This window comes from Buteo buteo, chromosome 7 (genome assembly GCF_964188355.1).
Source record: "Buteo buteo chromosome 7, bButBut1.hap1.1, whole genome shotgun sequence".
NCBI lineage: Eukaryota > Metazoa > Chordata > Aves > Accipitriformes > Accipitridae > Buteo > Buteo buteo.
In genome coordinates this window covers 333238-352061 of record NC_134177.1, presented here as the reverse complement: position 1 = coordinate 352061, position 18824 = coordinate 333238, and the positions used below count along the sequence as shown (strand labels likewise).

The following is an 18824-nucleotide window of genomic DNA, read 5'->3' as shown; positions in this document are numbered from 1 at the left end:
GACCAAATTCTATTCTGCAGCTGTTTATAAATCTAGAGCAACTATCACTGATTAATTCTCAGTTTAACTTGGGTTTGTGTAGTAGACTATGTTCTTGCTTCACTGAAGATAAAGGCAGAACATAGGGAGTTGTTCTTGACTCTGACCTCAAATCTATAATTTGCACCCTTTGCTTTTGAATTAAAATAAAATCACATTCACATCTTACGTGAATACCTCTGATTTGAAGACTTTCCAGAGATGGATCTTTGTGGATGTTTTGTTTATTGTTCTATTTCTTAAGTTTCAGCTCTATATAATTACTCATGTTGTACAAAATAGGTATATAACTTCCTTTACACTGCCTTAAGGAAGTAAAAAGTTTTAACAGTTGTGTTTCTTCTGTTACGGACAACTCCACTGGTGATGTTGTGCTTTGCATGGCATATTAATCAGCTTCCTTAGAGAAAATAAATAACATATTTCTCTCAGGAACAGTGTGAACGAAGTACATTTTATCGAGAATAACACCATTATTGGTGGCCTTGTAAATGCCGCAGTTACAGTTCTAAGTACCTTTAAAAATAGTAGCTTTCACAAAATCACAGAATCGCAGGCTGGTTGAGGCTGGAAGGGATCTCTGGAGGTCATCGGGTCCAACCCCCCCTGTTCAAGCAGGGTCACCCAGAGCTGGTTGCCCAGGACCATGTCCAGGTGGCTTTTGAATACCTCCAAGGATGGAGACTCCACCACCTCCCCGGGCAGCCTGTGCCAGGGCTCGGTCCCCCTCACAGTGAAAAAGTGTTTCCTGATGTTCAGAGGGAACCTCCTGCGTGCCAGCGTGTGCCCATCGCCTCTGGTCCTGTCGCTGGGCTCCACTGGGAAGAGCCTGGCTCTGTGTTCTTTGCACCCTCCTGGCAGGTGTTTATATCCATTGATGAGATCCCCCTGAGCCTTTTCTTCCCCAGGCTGAACAGCCCCAGCTCTCTCAGCCTCTCCTCATAGGAAAAGCGGCGGGCCCGCATTTTCCCTAGCCTTCCTATTGTCACCTAGGTACTTACAGAAGCCCTTCTTGTTGTCTGACTCCCCTGGCCAGATTCAATTCCAGCTGGGCTTTAGCTTTCCTAAACTCATCTCTGTGTCCTCAGACAATGTCTCTGTATTCCTCCCAGGTTACCCAACCTTACTTCCATACTCTGTGGAAATAATAATTTTGTGGAATTATTATTTCACGCCTTCAGTCCTTTTGCCTTTGGGATTGTCCCACAATCTGTAGTTATTCTAGGGTAACGTTCGTTTGTACTGTATTTGGAAATACAGTGTGACATTTCTTTGCAGCAGGTAGAAGCATGTTTGTTACTGGGCTAATAATGCCAATTGGCTGAACTTTTCTGATGATTTATTAGAGAACCATAAGTTGCTGTAATGTTTTGAAATGCTAGTGACTGGTGTAAAATGCAAAAAGAAGCCTAAGAAAAATCCTCACACTTAGATGCCCTCTGAGGAGGAGTAGCAGAGTATATGTCATAGGTTGACTAGCTGCAAGTAGGTGAGGAGTGATGCACTTTTTCTTCCAAGTCTGGAGGAAAATGACTGAGAGAAAACACATTAGTGATAAAAACAGACTGGAGCATCTCAGTGACCTCTGGAAGACTTTGTGGGCAGCAAAGAAAGGGACACATACATCTTTAAAACCTTTAGGTCTAAAATAGAGATCTGGATGATTGGAGCAGATTTACCAGAAGGGAGATGTGCTCACAAAGGATTTGTCATGTTTTAGAGGCAGCAGTCATGAAAACCACAGATAATGGCCGGCTTTTTGGTTTTCTCTCTGCAGCCTTTGAATGTTGTTTTTGCTAAATAGGTTGTTTTGGTTTTTTTTTTTAAACATACCATCTCAGTAAAATTAATGGAAGAAAAGGTCTTTAATGTTTGTAATGATTGAGAATGTGAGGTACTCTTTTTTCCATGCTTATATTTCAGAACAAATAATTTTTAATTGGATTTTACCAAAACATCACTTTTCAAAAAGTAATAATAGACATTATTACAATCATTCACCACATTAAATATTATTAGAATTGTATTGAAAGTGCTTTTTTTGTTCATATACAGAAAATGCAGTTTTATATGGGTCTTTATAGTAATACAGACTTCTAACAACAAGAATACGATTGTACTTTTCTTTCCGTGTACATACTATATGTAAGTCAAATTTCTCTCCAGTTACACCAGTGGAACCTCAGTAACTTCATCTTGTGCAGATAAAAAGACCAAATGTAGGATGAATGTACATACTATCATATAGTAGGCTTTTGTAAAAGAGAGATTGATAACAAAATGAAAATGGATGTCTGACAAGTAGAATCACAAAAATGTTACTGTGAATATTTGTAAAAACATTTTACAACCATATATTTGCTTCATTTATATTTTTACTTTTACCTCCATCTAAATATATGTATAAGAACTTAAAAAAAAATTGCTTTAACAGAAGTAAGTAACAAAAATTCATTAATACATTTTGAAACTGTACAGCACCATCTAGGTGCATTAAAAAAAAAAAAAAGGGCATTACAATTACGTGCTTTCGTAGTTCCTGCAGCAACGCTTGGCTGTCTTTGCATGTGATTATTCCTATTGTCTTTGGTGAATATATGTACATGCTCGAAGTTAAGCAAGTGCTCAGTGCTCTTGCTGAACAGAGGTGAAAGGCAGATATGATTCCACTAAAGTTTCTGAATTTTTTTACCTGCTCGTGTCAGGGCTGAATTTGACTTTCATGGTTCAGACCTGAGTCTGGAAAGTGTACAGACACCAACGTCTTGTGCCCACATTCCACTACCCTTAATTTTTGGAGTTACATTATGATACATTACCTGCGTATGCAGAACTGTGTTCAAGGTGGTGGTCTCTGCCCTGAGCAGTGGTCTCAATCAAGCCTTTTGCATACCTTCTCCTTTACTATCAAGAGCTCAGAACATATTAGAGACGGGTGTGGGAAGAGAGTGGGGATATCTGGTATAAGCTTAGTTATAATTGTTATCGTGCTAATAATGTGTTACCTATTTTTACTCTTTGGCTCTGTTCTTCAGGACAAGAGCAAATTAAGCTTCAAAACAGTTGTGCCATTAACATAAGGGCTGGTTTCCCTGCTCTGCTGACTGTGTTTTACTCTGAAACTAATACATGCACAACACTCTGCAGCTGTGCCATACTTAATCAGGCCTCCAACATACTATGCCTAGTACCACCCTGCACCTATGGTGTTTGAGTTCCACATTATATAAAGTAGGACAGTATCACTTTGCATTACAAAAGTTTTCAGAACTGGTGTAGCTCTTGAGGAACAACATACTTCCCACCCAAGGAAAGCAAGATGCAAAATCCATCCATCCTAACAGAACTTTGTGAACTTCCTGCCAGTAACCTGAGCGCTCCTGAACCCTGGCAGCTGAGAAGAATGCAACAAATCTCTGGAGTCGTCTGCATTCAAGAACCATTACTCCTGTCCTGACCCTTCACTGCTGCTTTTGCTTTTCTAGTGTAACCTGTCTGAGGGAAAAATGCTGATTAAGTGTGCACACTGCTGCTAGCAACTGCGAGGAGGTGCAGAGTTTGAGTGAGGGGAGGAATTCTTTTGGTGGGTCACAAACCTCCTTTCAGCCTGGCAGCAGCTGCTGGCTCTCCACAGCCATTCCTGGCTGCAGCTGCTCGGGTGGAGCAGCACACACAACCAGGAGGAATACACAGTTCTGGAAGCTCACTACTTAGGGAATTCGTTTCCTTCTTTGTCCTCCTCTTCATTTAGTTGGTAAACCCTCTAGAACTGCTGACTGATTACATGCAGGAAGGACAGCATTTCAGAAAACCAGTATGACAGCTTCTATTTAAATGTTTCCTTACTCAGTTTTGTCATTCTGGAAAGAGTTAATTTTCTTTCTTACTGGTCTGTTTTTGTCAGCTTTCCAAAGGAAAAGGGAGAATCTGCTTGCTACTCAAGAGCTTCTTGGATATGGAAGTAGTTAGAAGTGATATCACTAAGAAATCTCTGAAAGGGTCCTACAGGGAAGATGTCCCAGCACTTCTCTGTGTGCTCAAGTGCCATCTTGCACCTTGTTTAGAAGGGTACAAACAGTCACAAAAAGGCAACACTTCTCAGAGGTTCCTTTCTGATCCCCCAATCCTATTCATAAATTTGTGCAGAGAAAGTTACAAGGGCTCAAACGAGGCTGTAGAAGGAATGATGTATAGGGTTGCAGAGGAAGATTTATCACTGTTTTGTCCTCGCAGAGTAGAACCTTACTGGCCTCCAATGGCCTGAACAGAAAAATGCCCTGCTGTGCTCCTCCCACTGCACAGACTGGCCCATAGTTGGATTTATTGATGGCACAGGCAATATCTAGATGTCTCACTTTCCACCCTAAGTACAAGGACTGGCAGAAAAGGAATTGCAGCAACTAGCAATGTAAACTTACTATAAAAATGCTCTCACTCGTCTCCCCCAGCTGGAAATGACTGTTCGGCAACTAAGCATGGAGCTCAGTTCAGTTCTGCCAAGGAGGGTTCCAGGAAATGTGGCAGTGAATTTCTAGAGTTGTCTGACATACAGCTAAAAAGGGGTTTACATCAGAATTGTGTTCAGATGCAGTGAATAATTTAACTCACTGCAGTGCTTTGAAGCTTTTAAAGATTTTTGCAAATAACTACTGATGAAGCTTTTTGACATGCCTTTGTGATGTCAGAGTACTGTGGGGATTTTTAAATTTATTTTGTTTTGTTATTTATTCTGAAAATCCCCTTTGGGTTTTTAAAATAGCATATGCTGTAGTGGCAAGCAGATCATTATGGCTGTTTGGTCCTTTTCAAGCTAACTGCTGTCTCTGCTGGCCAACAGGAGGCACTCCTGCATTTGAGAGCTGAGAGCTAATTTGAATAGCTAAGGTAATGCTTGTCGCTTGCAACTGTAATATTGCCATCCACAGGGCTGCGAGAGGTCTCTGGTATTTTTTGCCAGACTTTTTAACCTAAAGTAGGAGATTCCTGAATATTCTTAAGAACCTTGTAGTCATGCTTACCATAGAGAACAGGACATAACAGGCTATCACAGAGCTTTTGTGGTTGTGTAATTGTTCCATTACTATTGAACATTGCTGTATTAATATCAAAGAAGCAAAGAACCAAAGGAGTCTTAACATCTGTAGCAGTACTAAAATTGTAATGTGACTTCTGAACAAATCACCTGCATGAGGCAGCAGCAGAGGAGGAGCATACTTAATGTATGGTAGAGCCAGTACTCTGCTTCCCCAGCCTAACTCTGACTCTAGTATGCAGGAGTCTGTTGTTCCGTATTATAAGGTACACACTGAGTTAATATTAGAGGCAACATGGAATATGTTGAAATAAAGACACAGGAGGTGCCATGCCATTCCCCAAGTGAGAGTAAATCAAGTAACCTTAAGATAAACGTAGTGTTTCTTGCAACAAATAAGAGACAGGAACTGAGATTTTTTAAGTGACAGTGTGAGTCTTTCTTTAGGGTGCTGGAGGCTTTTCAGCTCACAAATTGTCTTGCTTTGCAAGGCCTGTCTAAATCATGTAGTAGATTAAACTTTCCTGGAATGGATTGTTGGCCCTGTTGCAGTTAGCGGTTAGGAGGACCAATTACTGTATCTGGGGACGTGATTAATAAACCTGGGTATGAATCTCTACTTGTTGGACCAAGCAGTAGTTGGCACCATGTTTTCCAAAGAGATCACTATCTGAATTCCCTGATTGCATAGGTCAGCTGCAGGACAGAAAACAGCCAGCATTAAGGTCTGCAAATACATGTGAAATTCACAGTATCTTGTGCAGGAGCAGTAAGTCCAGCACCCTGGGAAGAATGGACATTTTGCAATAATGCTCTCCTATTTGTGCAAGGCAGTTCAGTGAAAAACTTTCAAGTTTAACAAAAATCCTTCTCAAATGGCTGACAGTTCATCTTCCTGACCATAGGATAAAACAGTCTGATGCATAGCAGTAATGTAGTCTCTGAGCCCTTGTTCTTACTTTGTTAATAGTCTATTCTGAGCTACTTTTGGAAATTAAATTACTGTGGAAATGGAGAGGAAGTTACAGAAGTTACTGGTGTTTCATTTTTTTTCCCTTACAATATGGTATATTTTGGAGGAAGGCAGTGCCTGTGTCTATTCTGTAAAAAGAGGGTATGGTTGCAGCAAGTATAGGGTAATCTGAGGTTACAAGGCCAGTAACAGTGACATTGAAGTAGCACAGGTTTCAGCTTGGCCTGTACAAGCTTGCCCATGGCACTTGCTTGGGCATTTAGCCCACAACAAAACCTGTTCTGTTGTCACTTCACTCCTGTTAGCTACAATTAGTTGTCCCAAGTACAGGCATAGCTGTTTATTGAAGTGGCACAGACATTGCATTATCAGAAAGTTCTTCTTCTAGTGTAACATGAAACATCTAGAGGTTAGAACTGGACTTGGTAAGCATGCTCAGAGCAGTTATAGTGTGTATGCAATAAAGAGTTTGCACATTGTGACCAGGGCTATCAGCACTCAGAAAAACATACTGACCTTGGTAGTTGAGTTGCTTACTCCATGTTAGATAAACCTCGCCTTGGAACTTAAGCTATGCTGGGAGGAGCGTCCTTGAAACGCAGCCTGTGTATCTGTATTAACCTAAATTTAGGTAATATAGGTGCAGTTTTGGTTGGTTGTTTTTGCCAGATGGAACAAGCCAGCAGCAGTAGATATAAGAAATTATCTGCTCTTTTCAGTGTGTTTATTTGGCTGGGCATTTTTTGAGTCAGTTTGTAAGAGAAATAAAAAGCCGTAAGGAAATTTTTGCCTATTTTCTGTGCAATTCAGTGTGAGAGGAATAATATTTATTTCACAGAGGGTTAGAGATATGAAACTCCTTTCATGAACAACACTATGTTTTTTGCAATGTACTTTGATTTTATGTGCAACTGCATTTTTTAAGTAGTTGGAGGTTCAGAAATCTCCACTAGTGCTTTGTGTTTTGCTGTTTTGGAAAGTTACTAGAGGAATCATAGACTTAAGGGAGGAGAGGTATGTTTGTGCTTCTGTAATGAGCTGAAAGGAATAATGCGTGATATGAAGAATGAGAAAAGCCTCATGTTTCTTGTGATCATTTAATTAAACATGTTTCATGAAGAGATTTATCTCTGTCTCTGTTTAAAAACAATTCCATGGAATTGTACGGATTTTTCAGTGTTGTTTGGAGACCTTTCCTCAGTTTCCACGTACACGTCTTTTGTCTTAAATACAGTACTTCTACAATGGCTGTGGAAAGCAGTGGAGTGATTACAAATCTTTGAAAGTAATAGAATTTACTAGTCTCAAATAAGCTGTCTTTGGCAGTATAGTGAGAACAATTATGTAAAATTAATTACTCAGAAATTTAGGCTGTCAATACGTCATTACCTGTTATGGAAACAGAAAACACTAGAATATCATCCCTGCTAGGCATCTGGCATTTTTAATTAAAAGTTTCAGAATTCTTGCTGTGAATCCATCTACAAATTGTCAACAAATATACCCTTAAATAATGGCCTTTCTTCTCTGCAGATGCATGACTTTTCCTTCATAGATTTTCTTTGGCACTGCTCTGTGGTAGAACAGTTGTTTGTTAGCTTGTCACTCTGGTTAATCATTGTTATTATCAACTTTTCAGCTTTAATATTTTTCTGGACAACTTATTTGTAGTTCAGTTTTTCTCTTTCATGAGCAGGGAGCTTGGCAAGCTCTCCCCTACCCACCCAACATACATATACACAGTCCCCAACAAGTTGAGACACTGATTTGTACTATATGATCCATTGAGAAGTTGCTGGATACAGAAAAGTTTTTCCATCACCTCCTACAGGCAAGATATTTTCAGGCTTATGTTTGATACAGTGCAGTAGTATTGAGCAATACAATCGGATTTCGATCTGATAATTGAAAAAAAAGGGCACGACAGCTGGCAAGAAATTATTAAGAAGATTGTCCAAAACAGAAAGGCAAAATCTTGTTCAGAAAGATGTATGTATGCACACAGTCATTCTTTGATTCATAGAGTCACAGGATAGTTGAGGTTGGAAGGGACCTCTAGAGATTGGCTAGTCCAACTCCCCTGCCCAAAGCAAGGTCAGTTACAGCAGGTTGCTCAGGGCTGCATCCAGTCATGTTTTGAGTATCTCCAAGGATGGAAACTCTGCAACCTCTCTGGTAAACCTGTTCCAATATTCAATCACCCTTACAGTAAAAAAGGGTGGTACTGGGGCAGTATTTTCAGTGCAGTGTCTCACCTTGCCTCAGTAGCAAACGGAAATCATTTACATCAAATTAGGACTTAGTCACAATATTCTGAAAGAGGCAAATACTTGGATCTTGAGCAGGGTGTTCTCAGTTATTTTATTTTTAGTAATAGCATTTGATTTTCAGAAATGATAGCGACCAGAATGGTAACCAACTTGTATTTTACATCTTGGCAACCTAGGGGAAAGCCTTTTTTTTTTTTTTTTTTTTTTTTTTTTTGCCTTTTTTTTCCTGTTCTGATCTTACCTTTGTTAATGTAGAACAATGTCCAGTGAGATTTGAAAATGCACTGCTCAGGTATCAAAAACATGAACTTCATTGCTGGATTGGACTTCAACAAAAAAAAATCCTAGCTAAGTATATCCTGCCTCATGTTATCTGTCTTCCTTTTCTTCTCTCTTCCTTTCTCTTTCTGTATTTCTTTCTTTATGGGTGTCTTTCTAGTATTAGCCTTGCTTGTGTTGCTGCAGTTGCTATTCTTATATTGAAAAAAATACTTTCAGTATCTTCATGTAGACAGTTAAAAAAGCCAGTCTGCCCATTTGCTGAGGTTTGTACATTTTCACAGACTCCAGCTGATTTAATTATGAATAGAAACATCACCATTAGAATTGTCACTTGACAAATTAAATGAGATACATAAGCTATTATACATAAGCTATTAAGAATCTTCAGACCATTTATTCTTAACACTTACTAAATAATGACACCCTCTAATGTAAGTTATTATTTATCAGTGAATATATTGATAATTTGATTATAAAGGAAACATTGCATCAATGGGCAGCAATATATGTTAATTCCCAATGAATAATTGTTACATTATTCATGAAGAGACCAGACCAGTCCTCCTCAATGAAGAAATCAATTGAAAACATAGTAAAACATCATATTCTAGCCTGAAAAACATTTTAGTCTTTTCTGTACTTGGGAGAATGAATGACTGACTCAGTGGAGAAAAGTTTTCTACTAGGATGTAAATTAAATGCTTCCTTTGCTTATTTCATTTTAAAAAAAAAATAGTAAGGCTGAGTAAACTAGGTAAAAAACAGATACAGCTGTATTATTTTAAGGTCTTTGGATATTTGTCTGGAACATCCCCGTGAAGCCAAACAACCTTTGTATAGACCTCTGTACCACTAGATGTCATGGTTGTTTCACAGAGATAATGCTAGAAGAATTTACCTTTCAGGAAGAGTTCTGAAACAAGTTTCCTTTGGCTCTTAATTGCTCATTTGTCATCCTAAAAACAGTGTACATGAGACAGGTCGTTAGGCAGATGCTTATTATCAAGCAGAGGGTTCATTCTAAAGATTATTGGGTCAAAGTGTTGGTTCCAGTGGTTTTCTTCTAATGTGTTAAGTACTTTATGGTTGCAAGTGATATTCTTCTGCTTTGGTATATAGCCAATTATATCATCTAGTAGCAACTCACATAGTTTCAGTGCCTGATTTTGCTCTCTTTTGCACCAGTTTAAACTGAGAGCAATTCCGCTTAAGGTAAGCTGTTAGAAACAGATATGTGGGAGATTGTACGTCTGTACGTTTTAAACTGCTTTATTATTGCTACTCCAGCTCTCAGAAAATTTGGCCTCACTGAACAGTAAAATGAAATTGTAATTTGAGTGTTACACAGCTCTAGTATGCATGTGAAACTCCAAAACTGGAGTTAGCTGTCCCATGAAGTGCGGACAGGCTGTCAATAATCAGCTGTAATGTGCAGGCCTATCAGTGTTTTATGATGAGGTGACACACAAGGTGTCCAAAGTTACAACATAGATAATTGCATTTTGTAGGGATTATCCCTGTGGCCAGCAAGGCTGTAGAGGTGCCGTTATTCTGCAGGTAGTTGTGCTTGTTAAGGTTTGGCTTTCCCCTGGTTGTCTGCCCCTCACTAGAAGTTGCCAATTGGACAGCTCTGCCAGTAAAGGCATTATTACGAGCATTTCGTGATCTGCATCACACAAAGAGAGTGAGGCTGGTTTAAGCAGGCAGAAAGGCTCTCTGATTTAGTGTGAAACTGGTTAGAAAATCCTCAAACACGTCTGCCTGCTGGCTGAGCTGTGGGACTGGCTTCCAGCTGTGCTGGTAACTGAAAGATAGATTCTGCAGTGTTTTAAGCCAGCACAGGTGGATATGAAAGACTCTGTCTGTGTACATTATGATTTTCTTCACAGGATTGTAAACAAATAATTATCAGTTACATTGTTTAGAATTACTTTCCTAAATAAGAAGATGTGTATATATTACATGTTCACTTGTTGCAAGACTGCTGTACTTCCGAGCTGTTGGAATAACCCTTCCCTTATATTTACTTGCCTTTTCAGGAAGCTGCTCTGTGCCGACAACTTCCCATGGACTCAGAAAACATGGTCCCAGTTCAGACAGCTGTGAATACACCTGCCATGACACAAGACATGAGGCCTATTACAAATAATGGATCCGATCCTTTCTTGAACAGGCAAGTTCATGTCCTCTTCACTAGGCAATTGGTTCTGTTGCCTTCTCTACACTTTTAAAGCTGTCTCTCTAAAGTAGTTTCCTATATCATCTTCTTTTGTACTTACTGTGAAGAGCGGGTACGGCTGAGTGGCTGGCCTGAAACCTTTCAGTTTATACTTCGAGGGGGAATCTTAGAAAAATCAAACAGATGGTAACAGGTGGTTTTAATTGTACTGTAGGTGTATGTAGAAGACTCTAAGTAGAATAGGTACATTACCTAAGTATAAATACACTCAGGTTTTTTAGGCTATCAGAACTGTTTTTGTCTAGAGACTTATATATACATGTGTGTGCTGCAAAGTTTAAGAGTGGCCTCACTTCAGTTGCTTTATATTTGGGCTGATGTAACATGACCACATTAGTGGCCAACAGTTGAGAATGAGTCTTAATGACTCAGTATTTAACTTTAATATCTAACCTACTGTACTGTGTTTTTTCAAACACCATGATCAGGGACTATGTCTACCAGAACATCTTTACTGAGTCTTTTTCATGTTTCAATTTATAGTGGGCCATACCATTCCAGGGAACAGAGTACAGACAGTGGCTTGGGATTAGGATGCTACAGTATACCAACGACACCTGAAGATTTCCTCAGCAACGTAGATGAGATGGATACAGGTAGAATACTCTGATTTAGCTTAAAGTATAATGATTTTAATAACTTTGTGTTACAGCCAGTAATGTTTTACACTTGCATAACTGAATGATAATCTCTCGCTTTCCTATGCAAGAGAACAGACTGAGACTGTGGGGGAAAATGCCTAAAAGGCACTTAGTGCCTAGAAGTTTCTCAGCTTTAACTTAGGTCCCAATTCTACCCTTTTGCCTTAGACTGATATTAAACAAAATAAGTAAAAGTCGGAAAATACAAGCCTTAGTTTGTATTTTCATACCATAGTCCAAGGTAGGAGGAGTAAAAATCTGGTCTTGGGTTACATTCTTGGTACAAATCACTGTGTTTTCTAACTCTGGGAAATCAGTCTCATTAGTAAGTCTCTTACAACGGCAAAGTTGGATTTGCCTTCAAACAATGTATTTAGCTAGTTTAGGTTTTCGTATGTATTTATTTTTATATCAGTGTCCTCATGGTGTTTAAAATACTGAAATAAATTACTAGGAAATCAACAAGTTTTTTTCCAGATAGTGAAATTCTCAGCACTTCCTCACCTAAACTTACTTCTGAAGTCATCAGAAGTTCTAGGTGATGCAAAGACTGAAAGGTTTGTCCGTTAAAGATTTTCATACTTGTCATTATTAATTTATTAAAAAAGTGATATAATATTGCAGAGCTAAATTGCTGTGAAACACTTTTTTCAATTATGCCCCATGGACAGCATTCACCCTTGTGCAGAGAGGAGGTTAGAGGGTTTATGTAAGAGCCAGTTGCATTGCTCCCTGTGGAGACTAGTGAACGTCGGAACTATCATGCTTCCCAAGTGAAGTTCAGAGGCTGATTACTTTGAACACTGCTGGAAAGGGCCTTTTGTGCTTTCGAGAGCAAAGCAAGGATATGAAATTAACTCTTACAAGAATATGCATTCTGCGAGCAAATACGGTTTTGAGGTAACATTTGTAGAGGATAGCAATGCTCACAAGTGCTTATGGGAAAGGGGGAGTCTAATTTTTATATGAATTGTGTTGTTTTAAATGACCCACAAGAATAGTTTGTTATTTCAAAAGTTCTTCTTTACTTTTCCTAGGAGAAACTATTGCACAGACAACAATGAACATAAATCCACAACAAACGCGTTTCCCTGATTTCCTCGACTGTCTTCCAGGAACAAATGTTGATCTTGGGACTCTAGAGTCAGAAGACTTGATCCCTATTCTCAACGATGTGGAGTCAGTACTCACCAAAAATGAGCCCTTCCTTACCTGGCTGTAATCATTCAGTGCTGATTGGGCCTACAATGCAATTCAACATTTCTTTTTCCTCTTGAGATAGAGGTAGAATATCTGAAAATCCTCAAGAGATACAACTTACCGCCTTAATGACTTTTGTTACATGATCTTTATGGTCAGTTTAATCTCCACCTGGATTTGATTGACACTAATTTAAATATAAAATACATATATATATAAAAATACATATATGCATATATATTTCTTCCTCTTTAAAAAAAAGCACACTACTTTACACATCTTTTCAGACCAGGCAGAAATGTTTCACTTCAAGGACAGAAAGTGGGTGATGTTTGTGCACGTACCTGACTGATCTCCTAGGTATTGAGTAACATCACAAACCCTTCATGAATCACAAAAGCTAGCTACTAGGTCAGTTGGTTCAAAAAACGTGCACAGCATCAGACCAAGAGAGCTGTTTTATTGCTATGTTTATTACAATAGTACCAGAAGCTTTTTTTATCAACTTAAGCTTTAAAAATCTTTCTTTCGTTCTTAGTAACTAACTGTGCTGTATGGAATACAGATTAAATCTGATCCGTATCAGCCATAATACTTCTCATTATATATTTGTAAAGGCACAAACAGTACTATTGCAGTTTCTTTTTTTCAGTATATTACTGTATAGTTTTCGGAAAATAAATACTTCCAATCTGAAAGTACCAGAATTGTTTAGCAACGTTTTTATGCTACAATATTGTTGCAAAATTAACCAGACTGGTACTGACTGGTGCCTTTTAAAAACAAGGCAATGTATTATAAACAAGCATTTTTTAAAAATATCTTAGATTTTGATGTTTATTATATTAAGCACTACAATTTTGTAACTTAACACATGAACAAACTTTTTTATATATATAAAATCTGTGGCAGATACCTTAAATGCAAAAACATGCTTTTAAAATCAGGTCTGGAAAATGTGGCACAACTTGTTAATGTCATATGTAGTGGGAAAAAACCCTTGCTCATACTGTTTTCAGTAATGTTTTTAACTGACAATGTCAAAATACATGTAGTTGTATACATGAAGAAAGATGGTAACTTTTATCAGGGCAATGCTAAAGCAGTACAGTAACTGGTCTGGTAAAGTTGCTTAGTTCTTAAGTCTTTCACTTACTGTAATTGGTGTACAGGACACAAGGCATGTTCTGTGTATTTCTACCTATTGTATATCCTACAAATACTTCTTTATCAGAGGTTTGGGACTGAGAAGGCATCAAGGACATTAAGCTTGCAGTTCCCCTGAAATGCAAATGAAGTCCTAAAATTTTTAAATATTTTGAAATTATATTATTTATAATCTATGAATTTAAGCTTTTTATGTTGAAAAAGATGTCTTTTTATGAAAAGCATTAAAACTTTTCTCTAATCTTTATCCAGGCTATGTAGAGAGAGGAAGGAACGTAGCACTCGGTGTAAATGTGTGTTTGCCAGGTCTAATAACACTTTACAAGATCTTACTGATGCACCAGAATATTGATCACTAAAGACTTTTTTCCAAATGGTTGGGTGAAGGTAGGTGAAAAGGTCAGAGATGAAGTGATGGGAATATGGAGTAGGTTTGGAAGACAAATGATTACATAAGAAATGTAGATCCTTGCTGGTGGGGTGGCTGCAGATAGGGATACACAGAAAACGAATCACCAGTGTTCAGTGAAAAACATAACAGAAGAACTTGATACAATAAACTACCTTGTCAGTGATGAACTGCTGGGTGTACATGATATCAGAAGATGGAAAATAAAAAGCACACACACCAAAATTTTGAAAAAAGAGATGGAAAGCAAAGACGTACAGTCATGAAGTTTTATTACGTAGGGAAAAGTAGCTCTTTTTATGTTGGTGGTTTTGTTTGGTTTTTTTTTAATAGAAAATGAGATGTGACAGCAGAGTTGTGTCTGCACAGAATTTAATTGCTGAATGGGCATTGTGTTTCTTTTATTCTTTTGGAGGGGTTATTTGTTGTTTTGTTGGGGTTTTTTTAATTATTTTTGACATAGCAGAAATTTCAACAAGCAGAGGACTGGGCAGGGCTGACCAATATTACTCTAATTATGATTAATCTCTCTCTTAAGTAGTTCTTCAGGTTGTCAGCCTAAATGAAAAACAGATGGTCCTAAGGCTTTGTTCTTTAGTGACATGACTGACTTTGGTAAAAGAATTGGAGATTTTTTGGCATCTGGTTGTGATGCCAACTTGTAAGGCCAACTCGTCAGCACTGCATGATTGGCCTAACAAACTGAAAACCATTGGTGCTAGAGAGCCACTTACAATAGCTGCTGATCTGAGCTCTAATATGATTCAGTTGTTATTGCTCATCATTAGATTATGTTAGAAAATGCAGCATGTTCATTTGCTACTAAGTCTGTACTATTGTAAATTTAAGTTTTGTCGTAATAAAAGATACTCCAAGCAGGTCAGGTTCACAGCTGGTGTGAATTATCTAACCTGTGTTGACTTCTGTTTAGATACACTAATTTTCATCAGCTGAAGGCCACACTACTTACAGTGAAAACTGATGCAGTTTTCTGGTAGTCAAATAAAATGTTTGTCAGAGTTGCAAAGCTACAAACTTGATTCCTCTTTCATTGGTGTTTCAGGTGATTAAGTGTCTTGGTTCAAAGACCTTAAAGAGGTAAAAAAATCAGAAACTGTGTTTCTATATTACTTCCATAATAAACCAGCAGCAGATTTGGAACAGGAGCGTGCTATGTGAAATGAAACTTCCAGCATAAAGCAACTGCCAGAATCTTAGGTCAGATCTTTACTCAGCCATGAACCAAATCACGGTTAAGTTAAAAGTGATTCTTCACACTGTAAGCTTTTCATTTTTGTAATGGAGAGGATGTATCAGAGGAAGTGAAACAAGAACAAAATCTATTTTTTAAAGTTCTCTTTTTTAAAAAAATGCTGGCTTTAAACAGGCTTATGGCAGAACTTTTAAGTATTCAAAGCATATGTAATTCTTATGAAACTAAATTTATTGTTGACTGTTTCACTGTACTATTTCAGGTTTTGAACATTTGCTTTACTAAATGTACACTGTCTACTTGTAGTTTAAATACAATAAATGTGCCAGCTGGACAGTTTTACTGTTGACCATCACTGAGGGTGGCATACGTAAGTCTTGGTGATACAGAAGTAATGGGATATTGTTAATTACAGTTTGTATTCTGGTAATACTGTTAGAATGTAACTTGGGGGGTGGATTGGGTTTGACTTTTTGAGAAATGCTGTTCAGGGGGTGGGAAGGATTTAAATGTCTATTTTAAATACAGAAAAATATGGGTGTTCAGATAAACTTGTTTCCTAATATACTACATCCATGTACATCCTAGTACTTTAACTTTTTTATTTACTTTTTTCATTTTGTTATATGACGTGTGAGCATTTGTTTTTAATTTTGAGTACCTTGCAACAGATTGTATGTATCAAAAGTAATCAGATCAAACTGTTGTATCCAGGGTTTGATTCTGTTTGTTTGTTGGGGTTTTTTTTATTTCTTTGATCTTGTACATGAAAAACAAATATAAATGAACTTAAAGGTTTTGGATGCATATTGCTTTATTAAATTGTTTCTTTTTTTTTCTTTGGAGGATTTCAGTATGTGCTTCCCAGGGAACTGTATAACACTGCTTGGAATAAAGGTACAGACATACTATTCTGTGCAAAAGGCATACATTTTGAATTAAATGATTAGCACTTAGCAAATGAAATGAGTTTTTTTTACCATTATGTTTCAGTTTATTAGTAGTTGTTATGGCTGTTAGTGGTGGTTACACTCGTAATGGTTACAACATGCTCCCCAGTGCCACCGTTACTTGTTTCTCTGCGCGCACCAGTCTCCAAGTCACACGGGAAGCGACTCTGGTTGGCGCGATTAATTCGTGTATTAATGGTGTATTTTCCAGTGCCTACCCGTGATTTTTTTTGCTCTGGGCTGTCTGGACCCGCAGGTGGGAGCAATCTGTATTTCAGCAAAGGGTCCTGCAGCAAATTGGCAGTGACAGGTGGAGGAGAATGGTGGTGCTTCGCAGGTGAAGATGTCTATAAGATAAAGTCCCATTGCACTTGGCTGAGCTTTTGTCATTTCAGTTAAACGGTGTATCCTGTCCCAGTGAAGAAGTAATTTGGCAAGAAAAAACTTCAGAGGTGTTTTATCTGGGTTTTTATTCATGTCCATCAGTGTGATACCAGTGCCCGTGCTCTCGAGCAAAGACCCCGCCCCTAGCAGTGCCGTTGAACTAGTCGGTCTCCCCATCCTCGGGCAGCAGGGGTTGTTCCAGAGTTTGCCATTGTTTGCCTTGTTGCTGGTTGCATCATGAGTAATGTAGAAGACACGAGGGGGGGATAAAGTTGAACTGGGGGCAGGCGATGAACACTGAAGACTAGAATGATGTGAGAAAACACCCTTTGCTCTTGGCTGAGCAAACATCTTTTAACTTTGTGGATGTTACTTCCTGATTTTAGAAATGAACCTTTTGCAAAGAGTTGCCAGTTAAATAATGCATCCTTCCCTGAGAGGTGATGCTGTACTGTGGTTAATGTATCACCTTGTTGCAGTCGATTTATTGGAGACCATCAATAGAGAGAGCTCCAACTGTATATAGTTGAGTCATGTAGGGGCACCAGTTTTGTCAGGCTGAAGTTGAAATGCGTGGGCTCAAAATCACATGCACCTACTCCACGTGTTGTAATCTGAGTTGTTAAATGACCTGTGTGTTGCTTTTTATGTAAACTCTCAGCTGAAACAATGCTGTGCAGTGTCAGAATAGCCATGCTCTCAGCACCCTAGTCAACCAGTCACTGAGCAGCCAGTTTTTATGGGCGAATAACGAAGCTTCAGGTAACATGTGCATCTCTGAGATTTTACAAATGGTACTAATATTTTTCCTTTAGGCTACTAGGATTTCTGTATTTGTATAAGCATATATATGTTGACATTTGTACACAGTAAAACTGAATATGGTGTTCAAGCTGGTCAGGACTACTGAGGTCTGTTTTAACACTCAGTTCTCCCTGTTCTTCGTTTCTCTCTTGCCATCGTCTTTCTGTCCCTGTCTAGCATCGTAGTCTCTTCATCTGTGACTTCTCTCCCAGGAGTACTACTGGCCCATTATATCTTTCTCTGTTACAACAATCTACAATCAGTCTCTCTCCTTGATTTTACTGGACGCTTCGCTCAGTAAAAACACACAGAGCAATCTCCAGTTACTGCAGAACTGACACTGGAAATGTGTGATTCCCTTGAAATGAAATGCTAGGGGAGAGCCTCAGATGTTAACCATAACTGCATAGATTTAGGAACACTGTTGTTGGCACTTTAAAATGCTAGATCAGCGGAGCTGCTGGTTCCAGTTCATTTGTGCTTGTTCAGTACACCCCAAGGCTAAGGTGCAAATGCAGTCCAGATCACAAGATGAAATGTGTGTGCCTTGTCTCGGTATCTACTATGTATTAGCTGATGTTAGAAAACCACTGTGTAGTTGGGCATCTTAGAAGCATTGACTCATGAAGCACCCGTTGTTTTTGGGTTTAGGTATCGTAGCTTCCTGTCTGTTACTTCTTATCCCAAGTCTCCCACAAAGATGTATGTATTCTGTTTATTAGTATATTAAAATTGTACACTATGCAGCTATCCGTCCCTTTGTTGAATGCTGATGAGAAACATTCCATGTTCCCAAAGGCTTCATATAAATAAGACAAATGCGAGATGAGGTGCAGGACAGCTGCTAACCACAGATGAAATCATAGATGCAAGATGGTTGCATCAGTGGGTGGTGATATAAAGGGTACTCTCAAATTCCCTAGCAATGCCATAGAACAGGTGGGAGAGACAGCTGTTTCTAAAGAGGTTTTTTTATAATTTCTTTTATCATCTTGCACAATGTATCACTGAGGCCACTTTGCTTTTATTAATGTAACTCTTAGTACCTTAATCTAGCTATTTAACATTTTTGCATATGGCTCACCAGCTTTTAGTGCTTCTGAATGCTTTTAAGTTCTTTGGTTACCTCTAGTGTCGATACGAAGTACATGAAATATATTTTCTGAAAGCGCAGGCCACAGAATCATTATTTCAGGAGGAAAACTTGTGGGAAGAGATGTG

General features: G+C 38.5%; 1 protein-coding gene across 1 annotated transcript in view; it reads left to right on the top strand.

Annotated features, from left to right (window-relative positions):
* Positions 1-14392, top strand: part of WWTR1 (WW domain containing transcription regulator 1) — an 80827-nt gene extending 66435 nt beyond the window's left edge. Inside the window, exons 4-6 of the mRNA XM_075031164.1 lie at positions 10636-10769; positions 11319-11431; positions 12514-14392. Coding sequence (XP_074887265.1) covers positions 10636-10769; positions 11319-11431; positions 12514-12698 — 432 coding nt within the window. The 3' untranslated portion in view covers positions 12699-14392. The remainder of the gene's footprint in view (positions 1-10635; positions 10770-11318; positions 11432-12513) is intronic.
* Positions 14393-18824: the final 4432 nt, after the last annotated feature.